The 17,279-nt window shown below is 52.4% G+C and overlaps 1 protein-coding gene across 1 annotated transcript; it reads right to left on the bottom strand.

Moving 5' to 3' along the window:
• Positions 1–6,538: 6,538 nt before the first annotated feature.
• LOC122377850 lies at positions 6,539–10,262 on the bottom strand. Its single transcript, XM_043358352.1, has 3 exons — positions 7,776–10,262; positions 7,179–7,500; positions 6,539–6,870 (listed from the first exon to the last, which is right to left on the bottom strand). Exons 1-3 carry the CDS (start codon positions 9,503–9,505, stop codon positions 6,574–6,576), a joined length of 2,349 nt encoding a protein of 782 aa, XP_043214287.1. The 5' UTR covers positions 9,506–10,262; the 3' UTR covers positions 6,539–6,573.
• Between the last annotated feature and the right edge of the window lie 7,017 nt (positions 10,263–17,279).

The following is a 17,279-nucleotide window of genomic DNA, read 5'->3' as shown; positions in this document are numbered from 1 at the left end:
TCGTTCGACAAAAGATCGCAACGTTACGTTCGTAAAGTAAATAATCGTATAGGTACATAGAATAGTGTTGTTACGAGCGAGCGAGCGCAGCGAGCGAAGCGAAGTCTTTTGAATATCAGGCAGCTTTTGCCAAATTGTCAGGGAACTCAGATTTGTTTTTCAATAGAAAAACACAATTCTAAAGAATAGTGTTTTAACTATTGACAACAAACGTTCGGTTATAACGGGAAAATCTCAGTATGAGCGGCCCGGCCTGTAACGCTTTTGAGATGCTTATATCTCAGCAACCGCTGAACCGATTGGCCTGCGGTCTTTTTTGCTGGGTAGTCCCATCCCTTCTTCCCCGTAATTGACTACTTTTGATACATCTCAGTGGCCGTCGTGGCACGTGCCACCAAGGGCGGATCCAGGAAAACTCCAAGGGGAGGGTCATGAATCGAAGTGGTGCCCCTACCTATACCCAAAATTAAAAACTCAACGGATTTCGTCCACTTCATTTTGGTGGTGCCCCCATTTTCAGTTTTTTATTTTTATTTTTTATTTTTAGCCAGTATCTTACCTCTTAGCCACAACCACATTTACCAATTGTAAGCAAGTATATATGAATGTGCTATGTGTATATATGTTGTGGACGCTGAGTAATGAGTACTTACCAGGAACGTTATCAGGTAAGCAAATCGTTGTCAGTCCGACGAACTTGACCCTGGCGTCTAAAGGGTCTGTCCTTGACACTTCAGGCTTGTCAGGGGCACCAAAGTCCTTCCAGGGACACCACAAACCTGTCAGGGGCACCTACGGCCTTGTAGGGGCGCCACAGGCCCGCCAGGGGCACCACAGGCCTGCCAGGAAGCACGGGCACCACAGGTCTAGCAAGTATACACGACAGGCCTGTCAGGGGCACAACGGGCCTGTTGGGCCCATGAGCACCCCTAGGGGCAGGGGCACCACAGTCCTTCCAGGGGCACCGCAGGCCTGTGAGGGGCACCAGCGGCCTAGCAGGGGCACCAGTCAACACAGGCCTGCCAGGGGCACCACAGACCTGCCAGGGGCACCAGAGGCCTGCCAGGAGCACCACCGACCTCGCAGGGGTAACTTGGGCCTGTCAGGGCCCAGGGGCACCACGGGCCTGTCGAGAGGCACTTCAGGCTTTTCAGGGGCACCATAGTCCTCTCAGGGCGCAGGGGTAGCAGGGGCACCAGAGGCCTGCCAGGGGCACTACAGGCCTAGCAAGGGCACCACTGGTCTATCAGGGGCACCACGAGCCTGTCATAGCCAGGCATCTCAGGCTTGTCAAGGCCCAGGGGCACCACAGGTCTGTGAGGGGCACCAGCGACCTAGCAGGGGCACCAGTCAACACAGGTCTGCCAGGGGCGCCACAGACCTGCCAGGGGCACCACAGACCTGCCAGGGGCACCACCGGCCTCGCAGGGGCACCTTGGGCCTGTCAGGGGCACGACGGGCCTGCCGAGGGGCACTTCAGACTTTTCAGGGGCACCAGTCCTCTCCGGGCGCAGGGGCACCAGAGGCCTGCCAGGGGCACCAGCGGCCTAGCAAGGGCACCAGAGGCCTGCCAGGGGCACCAGCGGCCTAGCAAGGGCACCAGAGGCCTGCCAGGGGCACCACAGGCCTAACAAGGGCACCACGGGCCTGTCAGGGGCACCTCAGGCTTGTCAGGGCCCAGGGACACCACAGTCCTTCCAAGGGCACCGCAAGCCTGTCAGGGGCACCAGAGGCCTGCCAGGGGCACCACAGGCCTAGCAAGGGCACCTCTGGCCTGTCAGGGGCACCTCAGGCTTGTCAGGGCCCAGGGGCACCACAGTCCTTCCAGGGGCATTACAAGCCTGTCAGGGGCACCAGAGGCCTAGCAAGGGCACCATAGGCCTGCCATGGACACCACAGGCCTGCCAGGGGCACCACCGGCCCTGCAGGGGCGCCTCAGGCCTGTCAGGGGCACCACGTGCCTGCCGGGGACACTTCAGGCTTGTCAGGGGCGTTACAGTCCTGTTAGGGCCCAGGGGCACCAGGCCCGTGGTGTCCCTGCTAGGCCTGTGGTGCCCCTGGCGGTCCTGTGGTGCCCCTGTCAGGACTGTGATACCCCTGATAGGCCGGTGGTGCCCCTGGAAGGTCTTTGGGCCCCCGGGCCTCAAGGGGGGGGCCATGACCCATGTGACCCCCCCCCCCTTGGATCCGCCCCTGCGTGCCACGTGTGAAGTCAAGGGTGTTCAAGCAGTTTTGCAAAAGTAATGATTTTGAGAGGCCCATATCTCAGCAGCGGCTTGAGCGATTGTCTTGCGGTAATTTTTATAGGGTAGCTGCATCCCTTCTACCAAAGGTCGGATACCCTTGATCTATGTGAGTGACCCCCAATGCACGTGCAAAATACAAAAAGAAGAGGTGCCAAATTCGTTCCCATTTCAGTAACTCGGTAATTACTGGGGCGATTTCGAACCAATGATGGACAATTGACATCTTTAACCGGCCTTCGATAACAATGACTCCTATAACTAGGATTGGATTGAAACTAGGATCCTATAACTAGGAGAATTGCGACTTCGATAGTGATAACGCGATAAACATCTGTTGATGACTCGTAAAGCGATGACGATTCAATATGAAAATGTAACAGTGCGAAGGAAAAAGTATTTTTAACGCCGTTTACTTCAGCCGCTTAAGCAACATTTTAACCTTCCAGGCGGTGGGGGGGGGGGGGGTGTGGGGGGGGGGAACATGGGTTTAGTTGTATTCACTTCAAATAGGTACATGAAAACGGCAGCACATACATTCATTTATTCGGCACATATACAACGCGTTGCTTTTAGGTGTCATTGAGCCATCTAAGCTCTGAAATAACATCAATGTATGGTCGAGCTTACGACGGCCACTTACTACGCGAACACAGAAATTGATAAGCTTTGTAAGCGCTGGAGTTGGGCTGCACCATGTGAATACCATATTTTGACTGTACGATCTTTATCTCATACGATCATTTGGCGTACGATCATTTTCCTTGACGATCTTTAGCGAATACGATCTTTTGTCCATACGATCATTATGTCGTACGATCTTTATCCATTACGACTTTTTGGCATACGATCATTTTCCTTGACGATCTTTAGCGAATACGATCTTTTGTCCATACGATCATTATGTCGTACGATCTTTATCCATTACGACTTTTTGGCATACGATCATTTTCCTTGACGATCTTTAGCGAATACGATCTTTTGTCCATACGAGCATTATGTCGTACGATCTTTATCCATTACGATATTTTGCATATGATCAACTGCCTACGATCTTCTGCCATACGATCTTCTGCTTTACGATCTTTTGTCCGGTTACCCTTCGTCTGTTACGCTACCCGCTGACCGAGTGATGCCGTGACATTTAATTAACAAACTGGAAATTTCGAAGCGCGAGTCTGATAAGCAATTTAGTACATATGACTGCTCGTAAAAAATAATATAGAAATGAAACCTAAGGAAACGCGCATCGTAGTTGCATGCAGCCTGCATACATGAATCGTAAAAAGGTCGGGGTCATTTTTCGCTCTCATTTTTTGGTCGGGGACGCAATTTGCTTTTTTACCAGCCCTGCATGTACCTATATTCTTCGGAGGGCTAGGGGAGGTCGGACGCAATCGGTAGGCTTACGTTTGTACTTTCATTTCTTCATGGATAATTTTGAAATTTAGTGTACATCGTACTTAGCAAAACATAAAATATATATCACAGATAGCTATTTATTTCATTCAGTGTTAGGTATTCACAACCGAAAACATTCCACAAAATCAGATGCATGTAAAAAAGAAAACGTCACCTTATTAACGATTGTTACTGATCATATATGCTAATTGATAATTGTACCGTGCGCAAGGCGGCAAGACGTGTAATTGAATGTTCCCGTTGTTCAGCATCTGCAACTACCTACACAGTACACAGACTTAAAATGCAAATAATGCACCTTGTGGAATCACCAAGCCAAATTGCCTAATACAAGTCATAAGCACTCTTTAACGTTGTGGCTTTCCTATAATCTAAGTGAAAAGTTTAGCATTGCTTCACCCTTGAAGCAGCGCTATCACCCACAGAAAATATACTACCACAGCCCGTAGTAGGGTGAATAGGTCAAAAACGCCCCCATTAAGCGCGAAACCTTCTGACACTCAACCCAACCCAGATTACTCAAACCTTTGGGCACCATCATGTAGCTCATTCTTTTTACTACGCTTTGAGACCAAGAAAAGACACTTGCGTCTGGTATTTAACCCCCCAAAAAGGTTTCCGCATACCCTTACAAAAGGGCGTTTTGCCCCACACCCTGGGTAATACGCCCACACCCATGTGCAAAGCGCCCCCACCCCATCCATCAACAGAAAATGATGAACGTGGCAGAACTTGACGTCATTCTGACGTCATTTGTGGTCAACCTATCATAGCCTTTGGAATAAAATGTTGTTACAATGTGTAAAATGGATGCCCGGAGGAGTCCTGAAAGTTTGGTGACGATATCTGCAGTCGTTTAGGATATATCAGCAAAAAAGGACAGGGAGAGGCCTTTTCTGCCCCGACCTACACGGCGCTACCCTGCACTCTCACCACCGTGCAAAACGCCCCCCTTTCAGAAAACTGGGGGCGTCTTGCCCCATGCATCGAGTAGGCGTCTTTCCCCATCCACTCCGTTTCTGGTCAACAAAATATTGACAAAAAACGCGCCACTATCGCCGCAGCATAATAAATTCAAAAGAATGACAATAAAACGCAGTTTTGAGTGATGTGCACAATAGCAAGTTTTGTGATATAAAGAGGGCATCAAAAGCTTAGGAATCTTCTGTAAAAACAACAAAAACAGCACCCAAAACCAACATCAGCACCTACCCACGCTGCTCCTCAAGACGCAGAACCGGAAATAGAGAACTACGTAAACAAGCAGCTGACTGTTCTGAAAGGCAGGATAAAACACCTATCCGTCGATAAGATCTACGATTTTTTTAGGGGAGGCGTTTAACCCAGGGGTGCGTTTTCCCCACAGTTACCCTACACAACTTACCTACATCTCTGACTAACGTGTGGGTATAGGTGCAGTTGACTAATGATGATCCACTCCTCAGAATCTAGCAGTTGACTGGAACGCAAAGATGCGACGTTTATCACGCAATAACCCGCGACCGCCTGGGGGGGGGGGGGGGGTCGGATCCGACCTCCGTTTTTCTTAAATAACTCATGAACCGCTTACGCTATCAACTTGAAACTTGGCATACCTTCTCCCCCACCAATTTGACGTCTCCTGTGTGATTTTAAAGATTTTTCTTTCCAATTTTTTTTTAGATATACCTATCGATTTTAGTGATGTGTAACTACATGACGTTTTCAGTCAAAAAGTGGTAAATGTTTTAAAAATCGCCAAAAATCATGGTTTGAAGCAAATTGCAAAAAGGACATAAATAGACGCAGCTCAACGAGTTCTTCAAAATGGCTATCGATTTTCCATAAAATGCGTTTTTCATCCCTAGAAATTCAAAAAACTATATTTTTGGAAAACAGCTAATAAAATCCAAAATTTTGAGAATTTCCAAAAACTGGAATATATGTTATAGAACTTTATCAGAACATTAGATGCCCCAAATTTCAACTTTCTATCTTGATTTTTGACCCCCAAATTGTAAAAAATAGCTCCAACATGCATAGGGCATGGTGACGTCATAAGCATTTTCGTGAATAAGAGGCACTTCTGAACATCGCATGTGAAAACAAATGGCACCACTAGATTTCTGGGACAAAGCGCGTCTAGAAAAATGCATTTTTATGTCAAAAATAAAAAGTTGAAAAATTGACTTTTTCTTAGCCCTCGTTTAGTTATGTATGATATAAACGTTTTTTTATGCTTTCAATGCACACTTATCACCAGCACAGTGACTTAGGGTCACATATAACCATTACCATCGGATTCGGCGTGAAAAATAAGCCATAAAACATGTGTCGCACGCCCATGCAGCAGAAAGTGAAAACCGTGACCTTTCGTGACCTGACCTGACCTTGACCCGTACTTAGTATGACCCCTATATGCACATGGTACCTTCACTAGGTCTTTGAGGTCATGTTTGGTGAGTTTCGAGCAGCAGCTATCGATTCCGCTGTCCGTAAGCCTAATCATGCAAAACCCCAGAATTTGACCTTTTACCTGATCTTGACCCGAAAGTTGACCTCATCTTAAAATCTTAAGAGTGCTTTGGGAAGGTCTCGTAGAGACCTTTCGAACGCCGCCTTGCGGGGCTCGATGCGACCATTGGTTCTCGAGATAACAGGGGGAGTCGGATCCGACCCCCCCCCCCCCCCCCCAGGCTGTCGTGGGTACGGAAATAGCCCAGGCGGTACCGGGATAAAGCGTGTCGGTGTCTAGCTATGGTGAGCTTTGGGTCACAGCATTTAACCTGTGAACTCAGCCCGTGTGATGCGGTACAGCCTACCACTCCAGGCAACTCATTGCCTGTGAAAAGTGCAACATCAGTCCGTAGTCAACAGTACAAAAGAGACAGAAGGACGATCGAGCCATTTTTTTCATCACGCTGACATCTCAGATATCTGTTTCGCTGGTGGGCGGGCCCTCTGACCCGTGACCTGCACCGGTGCCGGCCTCTCCGCCGCCGGCCACTGCGGACCACGGGGCCTGACGGGGCAGACGGCGCCGGCGGAGAGCGCTGCTCCGCGCTGCCTTCACCGTGAACGAGCCGAAGATGAACACGCCCTGCAGCGTGTTGAGGACGATAAAGATGTGCCACAGCAGCGGAAAGTCGGCCCAGCCGGCCAGCAGGCCAACCAGCCACGAAAGGCCGGAGATCACGGCTAGACGGCCACACAGCCTCAGGTTCGTCTGCGGACAAATGGATCCAGTAGACGTTTTATCTAGGAGCATGGTGAGGGCGCATACACGTATGTTAAAGCATAAGACCGTATTTAAATTTCAATGTAGGCACACAAAAAGAAAAGTAGGTAGTTGGAAGGTAATGGTATGATACCTTAGAATCTCGATAACGATCGGATTGTGCTAATCCGTTTATAGGTGAGCATGCAGGTGTGGATGTATCGCCAAGCCATTTGCAAACGGCCCTGATTTCCCAACGGCCTGCAGCTTATAAATGTTAACCACACAGCCGATTAACTCGTAAACATTCGCTGTACCTTTGACGGTGAGCAGGTGACTCTGGCCGTTGACTGTTCCGCCCTGCGGACGATCAGCGTGCTGCCGACGAACAGCGCCATGTTGGCCACCATGATAACCAGCAGCGGCACGGCGAAAAACACCAGCAGGGCGCGCCGCCGGCTGAACCAGCACACCCGCTCGCCGAAGCCGGGGCGGTAGGCGGGCGCGGCGCGTGGAGACGAGTCGGTGATGACGGCGGAGGTGACGAGAGTGGCCGTGGCGGTGACGGTGTACAGGGTGTAGCGCAGGAACGGTCTCAGACGAGCGCCGGTGGTGACACGGAGCTCGGTCACAGCTCGCCTGAGGGTGGGGAGAGAATGATTGTGTCGAACCGTAAAAATCGCTTTGCAGGTTTCCAGAAATCCCGGAACTTTTATGTTCGTTCTATCAGGCCAGCATCTTCCTATCCAGCTGGGAAGGGTGAATAATGAGTAATGAGGAAGTTTTAATTTTGGGCAGTGAATTATGTAAGACTGGATGCTTAGCTTCCTGGGATAGTAAGCGCAGTTTGTCTTTTTCTCACTTATATTCACTTTTAGGCAAAGCTAATTGATAAGGCCTATACAAAAACCCACCGGAGAGACATGAAGACATCGAAGGCCATGACGTTCATCCAGAAGAACGAAGCCATGAAGGCGGCGTACATGACGACGCCGAGCACTCGGCAGCCCTCGGAGGCCGGCTCCTGGAACGGCGCCGCCACGAAGCAGATGTAGCCGACCAGCAGACAGGCGCAGAGCGCCGCCAGGTTCTTCCCGGGCAGGTTGCGCTGCTCGGGCACCAGACAGAACAGCGCCAGGTGGCAGCAGAGGCAGACGATGGACACGACGACGAACACCAGCGACAGGGTGCCCAGCGCGGCGTCAAACTTGCTGAAGTCGCCCGACTTGGAACACACCACCAGCTCGCCGTCTCTGAGCTGGAACTCGCCCTCGGCGTACCGCTGGTCGTACAGCTGGACGTAGACGCTGCCATCAGACCGGTTCTCAAATTCATTGGGAGATAGATAGAACTTTGGGCAGTACTGAAAAGGAGTGAAGTCCGTACTGCTTGTGGCTGGTTTGTTTTTCGGCGCGCAAGTGTCACCGTCTAGCAGCTGTCCATTATCGCAGAATACTTCACGACACTTTTGGAAGAACGGATCCCAGACACTGGTGCCCTTGCATACATCCACAGCTCCCACGTCATCACTCCCAGAGCGATCGCTGAAGTCAAAGAGGACCGAGAAGGACATTCCCTCGCCGCCCAGCATGGGAATATCAAGGAGCCGACCACATTGGAGCTTGTCCGGTGGAATGCCGTTGCAGAGCGCGCAGTGCCGGTTACGGTAGACGTGGCGGTACTCGCCGGCGCGCGGGTTAGTCCTGCCCATGTCTCGGACCCTGGCGGTGTAGGCGGCACACTCTGCCGCCGTCTCTTGATCCGCCCAGTCCGGCGCGCAGTCGGATACCGCCGGCACGCAACCGCGCACGAGGCTCGTCAGCTCTGAAGGTACTACTATTTTGGTGTCACAATCATTGAACGCCAGCGAGCCATCTTTCGTGGTCAAGCTCCACTTACCGCCTTTGTTTCGCCGAAGCCACACACTTGATGAGTTCTGTTTGCGGGCCTCATCAGGAATGTCCCACGTCATCATTGGGCAGTGAACAGCCACGCTCCAAAACACGGCTTCTTTCGTGTCTTCGTGACATCGGGCACACGCCGCGTTTAGATACGTTCGTCCAGACTGGGGGCTCGTTACAGGGAGGGCGATCAGGGGGTCATCGGATAGCGAAATGTCCTCTGACTCGCAAGCCCGCCTCGTGGCGTCGCTGGGCCATGATGTTGGACATTGAGACACCGTATAAATATAAATGTAAGGCGAAGTAAAACTCATATAGTCGCCCCAGTATGCACACGCAATCCCTTCAGGTCCGGGAGTATACCAGGGTACGTCACGACAACAGTCTCCGAACGTTGAACAGGTCCTGTCGCATGAACACCCATATCTCCTTAACACGTCTATATCACCGATGGTATAAGGCTGCCATTTGGATCTGTTTCTAGCGGCGCATTGGTTTTCCACGCACTCGGTGACTCTCGATGATGATGACGTCGTGTTTGAAGGAGACACAAGCGCTGAGATGTCTGGAGTCCTTCCGATGGTGCCAACAGGACTGACTAACACAACGACTCCCACCAGAAGTGGCAATACGAGTCTTCGTAACTTGAGAGACATCATACTCTGGCGGTTGGCGCTCATTCGTAAATAATATGGGCTGTCTTGATGGACATGTGTGGCGATGCTATAGAAAATGTTTCGCATCTATCAACCACTCCAGAAGATAGCACTGTTCCACCCCAGGTTATTCTGCTAGTCTGAGCCCATAAGGCAACGCGCAATGGTTTAAATTATCCGCTGTTGCACAATTGCAGTTTTACCTCATTCACTTATCCCGTTGTTAGGGCTCCTTCACAATGCTTGCGGGCAAATGGAACACTGCAGCACCATCGCGCCGAACTTAACACTTTTCTCCAGACTGTCTTGGACACCACACTTTCCTTCGGACTGCGTTGGAAGCCACACTTTCCTTCAGACTGTCTTGGACGCCACACCTTTCTCTAGCCCGTGCACGCCACCTGCCCCGTCTCCCCGTGGCCACCCACTGAATTGCCCCCGGGCCCGGTGGGATCACAACAGTGCCAGGGGCGCACCCAGGAGCCCACCATGGAAGGTCTGCCCTTCTCAAGGTCATCATAAGACCATCGTCTTTCGTCTGTGTATTTACAAATCTGACCGTTCGAAGTTCAGCACATGTGTTTGTGATTCATCTCAAAGCGATGATACATCTTAGAGCGTCACAGATTATGTACCTTGTGTAACTAATGAGCAATTTCATGGCAAGAGAAGACCCCGACGGGACTGCCACCCGTGCGACCAAATATTATCCTGCCGTCTGCCGTCCCGTTCTGTTGCTCTGATCAGGCCTGTGTATAGATCACATCCTGGCCATTGATAAACATTTAGTGCTCATTGTGAAAAAGTGGACCGGGATATTGACCTCCGTACCTCCCGCGACGGTTTGGTGAGAGAACGAAATCAGGACATGTTAAACAAATATCCATACCTATTACCTTAATGATTGTAAAATATCATACGAATGTAGATCAGTCAAATGTGCATCGACTTGCTTCCAAATCCTAATCATCATTGGTTTTCTTTGCTTCTTCTGTATTCAGAAATACCTGAGTAAAAATTTTGCAGTACCATACATTCCACCTTCGGTGTCCTACAAGGTTCACTCATTGTGTGCATTTAGTGCTCGAAATACACCAGATACAAGTCTGCCCGCAGACTATTTGCATTGCATGCACGACGATAAAATAGTGCATTTGACAACGAAGCGATTAGCGATTTCGAGAAAACCGTTTCAATCATAGATTCGATCAAAGACGGAATTTGGTTGTCTCGCAATTATGTAGTTTGTATAGGAAGGCGAGAGGGGGGAGGCGTTTCATAAATACGTAGCGTAGGTAGTCTTGTAGGGCTATTGCCGGACCCGGCTGGCTGTATAAGGGAGGGGTCATAGTGGCCTGCTGCTATTTAGGAAACTACTGGGTCGGTTTTCACATCATAGTAGGTAGTCTTTTATAGGCAAGGTTATAGGTATGTTGTAGTAATCTTGGGTAAGTCTAAGATCTACCAGGTGACCCAGTTATTTTTACTAAAGTACTGTCGTTAATGTCACAGACATGTTTATTCTCATTTACCCTCGCATGTGTGCGGCGTTTGCCAGCTTCTAATGTGTAGGGGGGGGGGGGGGTCGGTTGGACCCCCCCTTGCCGTTTGGCCCCTGATCGAGCTAGAGCTTCGCGGAAAAAACGAGCGTGTTGCCCGTGACGAGAGGAAGCCGATGATACCCCATTTTAAGGTCCTAGGTCATTGGTTGACCTTCCAGGTCAGGTCAATGACCCAAAGTCGGGAAAATCGGGACCGATTAGAAAGTCGTAAAGTGTGGCTGCTAAGGGATTTTTGGGGGTGCTGATTACGAATATCGTGTTAGTTTTGATCACATATGATGTCTTTAAGCATTTAGACCAGGTCGGGTCAGGTCAGGTCAGGTCAACCAGTAGGGGTTGTGACGGGTATTCGTAGTACGTGTCATCCGCCTCTGACAGCTTCGTAACATGTTACGAAGGCACCAAAACTACTTCGTAAATGTTCAAATGGTTACTAAATTCGAATTCAGCTCCAAAAACTAGCCTAGAAACATGTAAAACACGAAAAAGTGAACCGAGGTCACCCGAGGTCACCAAAGGTCAATGACCTGACCTGACCTTCAGGTGACCTTGACACCCACCCTAATGCATGGGAGCAACATCAAATCACATGTTTGAACGTTTGAAACCACGAAAAGCTTGCAAACGCGCGGCTAATGCGAGCCGACATACGCGAAATCGCGATTCCGGCCAAACATGGTCTCGGAAAAGAGGTCACAGGTCAAAAGTCATTTGGGTCAGGGTCATGAAATTTTCAGGGTAGGTGTAAAATTGATCAATGCGAGGGTACTGAAAGTTTCGTCGTGATCTGCCGCTTTTTACGCGAGTTATTTGCGAAAAACCATGGGGGGGTCCATCCGACCCCCCCCTACACATGCGAGGGTTAACCCTCGTCGGCACAAGGGGGGGGGGCTGATGCAACCCCCCTAAGGTTCTTCGCAAATAACTCGCGTAAAAAGCGGCCGATCGCGCGACGAAACTTTCAGAACCCTCGCATTGATCAATTTTACTCCAAACTCTCTGAAAAGTTCATGACCCTGACCCAAATGACCTTTGACCTGTTACCTATTTTCCGAGACCATGTTTGGCCGGAATCGCGATTCGGCGAACGTCGGCTCGCATTAGCAGCGCGTTTGCAGTCTTTTCGTGGTTTCAAGCGTTCAAACATGTGATATTATGCTGGTCCCATGCAATAGGGTGGGTGTCAACTTGTCAAGGTCACCTGAGGGTCAGGTCAGGTCAGGTCATTGATCTTTGATGGCCTCGGTTCACTGTTTCGAGTTTTACATGTTCCTAGGGTAGTTTTTGGAGCTGAATTCGAATTAAGCAACCATTTGAACATTTACGAAGTAGTTTTGGTGCATTCGTAACATGTTACGAAGGTGTCAGAGGCGGTTAACACCCTCTACGAATACCCAGCAGGACCCCTACTGGTTGACCTGACCAGTGGCGTATCCAGGATCTTGAAAAGGGGGAGGCCAAACTTGCTCAAGGGGCCCCACCCTTACCTTAGGGGCCCCAGTAGTGGCGTACTTATGCCACGCCCAGGTGCGGTTCTTTGCCACTTTCATCATGTGAGGAAGTCTTTTTAGGCACACTCGACAATATAAAAAAGAAAAGAAAAACGTGAAAAAGCCATCGACATCGATAGCTCTGTATGTAGTGTACAATCTATTTCAGCAGTAGGCATACAGTTTTTTTTTTTTTTTTTGCTTTGGTAGTCGCCGGGGCCACTAAAGATTATCAAAAGCAAAATGTTTTGTCAATTTTTTACGGTTGTAACATTTTTCAAGGGGCAGATGTCAATCTCTTATCTTAGTGTCTTGCGCTGGTTGAGGGTTGCGCTGATACCCTGAACTTTAGAAGGGCCCGACTCAGTCGGGTTGAGCTCTGGTCTAGACTCTGATGGCTCTATGTCGCCCACATTGGCCTCACTCCGACCTCTGAAGGCTCATTCTGGCCTCTGAAGGTCCCACACCGGCAACAGAGTGAACCACGCTGGCCTCCGGGCCCCATAATGGCCTTAGGAGGAGACCCATGCTATGGCTGACCTCATAGCCCCCCCCCCCCGCTGGCTCTGGGAAGTCTTTGAGTCAGTCTGACGACCCTATGCCGCTCTCAGGGGCGTAACCAGGAAAACTCCAAGGGGAGGGTCATGAATCGAAGTGGTGCCCCTACCTATACCCAAAATTAAAAACTCAACGGATTTCGTCCACTTAATTTTGGTGGTGCCCCCATTTTCAGTTTTTTATTCTTTTTATTTTTAGTCAGTATCTTAACTCTTACCCACAACCACATTTACCAATTGTAAGCAAGTATATATGAATGTGTTATGTGTATATATGTTGTGGACGCTGAGTAGTGAGTACTTACCAGGAACGTTATCAGGTAAGCGAATCGTTGTCAGTCCGACGAACTTGACCCTGGCGTCTAAAGGGTCTGTCCTTGACACTTCAGGCTTGTCAGGGGCACCAAAGTCCTTCCAGGGACACCACAAACCTGTCAGGGGCACCTACGGCCTTGTAGGGGCGCCACAGGCCCGCCAGGAAGCAGGGGCACCACAGGCCTGCCAGGAAGCAGGGGCACCACAGGTCTAGCAAGTATACACGACAGGCCTGTCAGGGGCACAACGGGCCTGTTGGGCCCATGAGCACCCCTAGGGGCAGGGGCACCACAGTCCTTCCAGGGGCACCGCAGGCCTGTGAGGGGCACCAGCGGCCTAGCAGGGGCACCAGTCAACACAGGCCTGCCAGGGGGCACCACAGACCTGCCAGGGGCACCAGAGGCCTGTCAGGAGCACCACCGACCTCGCAGGGGTAACTTGGGCCTGTCAGGGGCACCACGGGCCTGTCGAGAGGCACTTCAGGCTTTTCAGGGGCACCATAGTCCTCTCCGGGCGCAGGGGTAGCAGGGGCGCCACAGACCTGCCAGGGGCACCACAGACCTGCCATGGGCACCAGAGGCCTGCCAGGGGCACCACAGGCCTAACAAGGGCACCACGGGCCTGTCAGGGGCACCTCAGGCTTGTCAGGGCCCAGGGACACCACAGTCCTTCCAAGGGCACCGCAAGCCTGTCAGGGGCACCAGAGGTCTGCCAGGGGCACCACAGTCCTTCCAGGGGCATTACAAGCCTGTCAGGGGCACCAGAGGCCTAGCAAGGGCACCACAGGCCTGCCATGGACACCACAGGCCTGCCAGAGGCACCACCGGCCTTGCAGGGGCGCCTCAGGCCTGTCAGGGGCACCACGTGCCTGCCGGGGACACTTCAGGCTTGTCAGGGGCGTTACAGTCCTGTCAGGGCCCAGGGGCACCAGGCCCGTGGTGTCCCTGCTAGGCCTGTGGTGCCCCTGGCGGTCCTGTGGTGCCCCTGTCAGGACTGTGATACCCCTGATAGGCCGGTGGTGCCCCTGATAGGCCGGTGGTGCCCCTGGCAGGTCTTTGGGCCCCTGGGCCTCAAGGGGGGGGGCCATGACCCATGTGACCCCCCCTTGGATCCGCCCCTGGCCGCTCTCGAACCCACGCCGGTCTCTAGAAGCCCATGATGCCCCCTGAGTGCCCCACACTGGCCTAAAAGGGCTCTACATTATCTTTGGAGGGCCCCAAGCTAGTTTCGGTGGCCATTGGGCCTCAATCTGACCTAAGAAGGCCCCATGTCGCTGGGCTTAAAAGATCCCACGCTGGACATAAACGGCCCCATGCTGAACATAGAGGGTCCCACACTGGCCTTACAAGGCCCCACACTGGCCTTACAAGGCCCCACACTGGCCTTAGAAGACCCCAAAATGGCCTTAGAGGGCCCCACGCTGGCCTTAGAGGGCTTAGCGCTGGCTCCTTAGGGCTCTACACCAGCGTCAAAGGATCCCACGCTCGAGTCTAAGCTTCTTTATGGCCGCCAAAGCGACCTCTAAGGGCCCACGCTAGCCTCTGGCTGGGGGCTCAGCCTTGGCCTCTGAGGGCCTATGAGGGCCATCAAATGGCATTTTAAGATAGTTTGACGCAGTTTGACTTTATTTATGCTTGGGCCAGTACTTTGGATGAGGCCCTGAAGGTCGTTTCTCTTGGGACACTCAAGCAGGCACGTCGCGTAGTGACACGTACCCAGGATTTCGCCCAGGAGGGAGCCGCCTGCTCTCAAAGGGGCCCACGGGTCACCCGGATGCCGCTGTCAACCCAGGCAGGGGCGTATCCAGAACCCTTCGATGAGGGGATTGGGCACATGGTGGGTCCGGTTCCCCCTTGCAGACGGGCCCCTCTGTCTGTCTGTCTGTCTGTCTGTCTGTCTGTCTGTCTGTCTAAGCCCCGAGAAAATGTCCAAAATTGGCAGGTACAAAGATCTTTTTTTTTTGCTTGAGAAGTGTGCATAAAATGCACGGTATTTTATGAGGAAGTGAAGCGAGCGAGCGCCTCAGAGTCACCTGTAGTCTGAGTCACCCTCAGAGGTGTCGGTGAAAGGCCGTCGGATGCGCTGGTGTGGGGTCCTCACAGGCGCCGTTGTGAGGGCCTTATGGGCTTAGAGACACTGATGGGGGCCATCACTTAGGCGTGTGTGGGGCCCTGAAAGTTACTGGTGTTCCTTCATAGGCCGGCAAGGGACCCTCAGAGGTCGGTAAGAGGCCCCCAGAATCGCTGGTAAGTGACCGTCAGATGCATAGGGCGCTGCATAGGGCCCTCAGAGGTGCCGGTGTGGGGCTCTTAGAGCCGCCGAAGTAGGCACTGGTGCTAAGAGGCACTGGTGTGGGGCCCTTAGAGGTGGCAGTGGAGGCCCTCGCAGGCGCCGTTGTGAGGGCCCTCAGAAACACCGGTGTGGGCCGTGGGGCCATAGCATTTAGCAAACGGGTATGGGGCCCTTACAGCTGATCCCTTATTGGCCGGCAAGAGCCCTCAGGGCCGGCAAGGTCCCTCAGAACCTGGCGTGAGGCCCTTCTGGAGATACATAAGTGTGGCTACACAAGAGCCCATGGGGTGTTCTCACAAGCCCTGTGGTCTCCTTTCCAGTTGAAGCGTTGCCAGCGTGGGCCCTCTGCCGCCAATTGGCACCGCAGGGCCTTTTCGGGCCCGAGGGGACCCTGAACCCTATAACGGAGACGTGCCCCCTCGCCCCTGGCCATACTATGAATCCGAGTGATCACGGACCGTTCAGGTAATCAGGGGCCTCTCAGGTGACCAGGGGCCTTACAATTGACCAGGGCCTTTCAATTGACCAGGGGTCTTTCAATTGACCAGGGCCTTCCAGGTGACCAGGGGACCCTCTGATAACCAGGGGACGGTTATACCAGGGGCTCCACGGGTAACTAAGGGCCTTTATGTGACTGCATGGGCCCTTCATATAACCAGGTACCTACTCCCGGGTAAACATGGGCACTTCAGGTGACCAGGGTTGCTTCAGATCACTGGCCAGGGGATCAGGGGCCCTTCAGGTGCCTAGGGGCCCCTTAGATCTAGGGGCCCCCTAGCCTGCGCTCCACGCGCCGGCTGAGTGTCGATGCGCTGTGCTACGACCTGCTGGTGGCCGACTGGAGCTCGGTGTACGACTCGGCCGACGTCTGTGACAAGTGGTCAGCGTGGCTGTCGGTGTGGTCTCCCTGCATCGATCGTCACATGCCGCTGGTGAAAATCAAGACGCGACACCGGCCCTGTCCGTGGCTTGACGATGAGCAGGTCCGAAATGCGATGCGTGAGCGGGACGAGGCGCGTGCTGAGTGTGACCGAGCTGCTGACACTGACACACGTGACAGATACCGTGCGTGTCGCAATGCAGCAAAAAGTGCTCAGTACAGAGCCCGTGCGACCTTCTTCGAGACCTCTTACCGTCATTCCAGGAAAACAACATGGAGGGACATTCGACGCTTCATGATATCTTCCAACAAGACGAGACCGGCTCCTCTTCCTACTGAACATGTGGCAGCGCTGGCGGACCGTCTGAACGCACACTTCGCCACCGTAGGTCAGAGCGTTGCAGCCGCTGCTACTGCGAGGCGGGCGGGCGCGCGGCCGCTCGGCCCTCGCCCGCCGCGGGTGTGCAGCGCCACCTACCGAGTGAAGCCGGCAACTCTACCCGAGCTCAGCCGGGCGCTGAGTGGCATGAGCGCTTCCAAGGCCTGTGGTGAGGACGGCATCACCGTCTCTATGCTGCGCAACACTTTCTCGGTTGTCGGGCCCCACTTGCTGCATGTGATCAACGCCTCCATTGTGTCTGGTATCGTACCGCCTGACTGGAAATTAGCTACTGTCTTACCGCTTCATAAGTCCGGTAGTAAAACTGATCCAAACAATTACAGACCTATTTCTATCTTGCCGACTGTCGCAAAATTAGCTGAACG

The sequence above is a fragment of the Amphibalanus amphitrite genome, unplaced genomic scaffold (genome assembly GCF_019059575.1).
Source record: "Amphibalanus amphitrite isolate SeventyFive unplaced genomic scaffold, NRLGWU_Aamphi_draft 000051F_arrow, whole genome shotgun sequence".
Classification (NCBI taxonomy): Eukaryota; Metazoa; Arthropoda; class Thecostraca; order Balanomorpha; family Balanidae; genus Amphibalanus; species Amphibalanus amphitrite.
This window is presented reverse-complemented; position numbering and strand designations above follow the sequence as displayed.

What these genes read in the sequence shown, in the direction of transcription:
- LOC122377850 (XM_043358352.1), bottom strand. Translation starts at nt 9,505, where the DNA reads ATGCGAAACATTTTCTATAGCATCGCCACACATGTCCATCAAGACAGC. An exon ending in GATGTCTTCATGTCTCTCCG is followed by an intron (nt 7,501 to 7,775) that starts GTGGGTTTTTGT and finishes CCCCACCCTCAG; the next exon opens with GCGAGCTGTGACCGAGCTCC. An exon ending in TCACCTGCTCACCGTCAAAG is followed by an intron (nt 6,871 to 7,178) that starts GTACAGCGAATG and finishes ATTTGTCCGCAG; the next exon opens with ACGAACCTGAGGCTGTGTGG.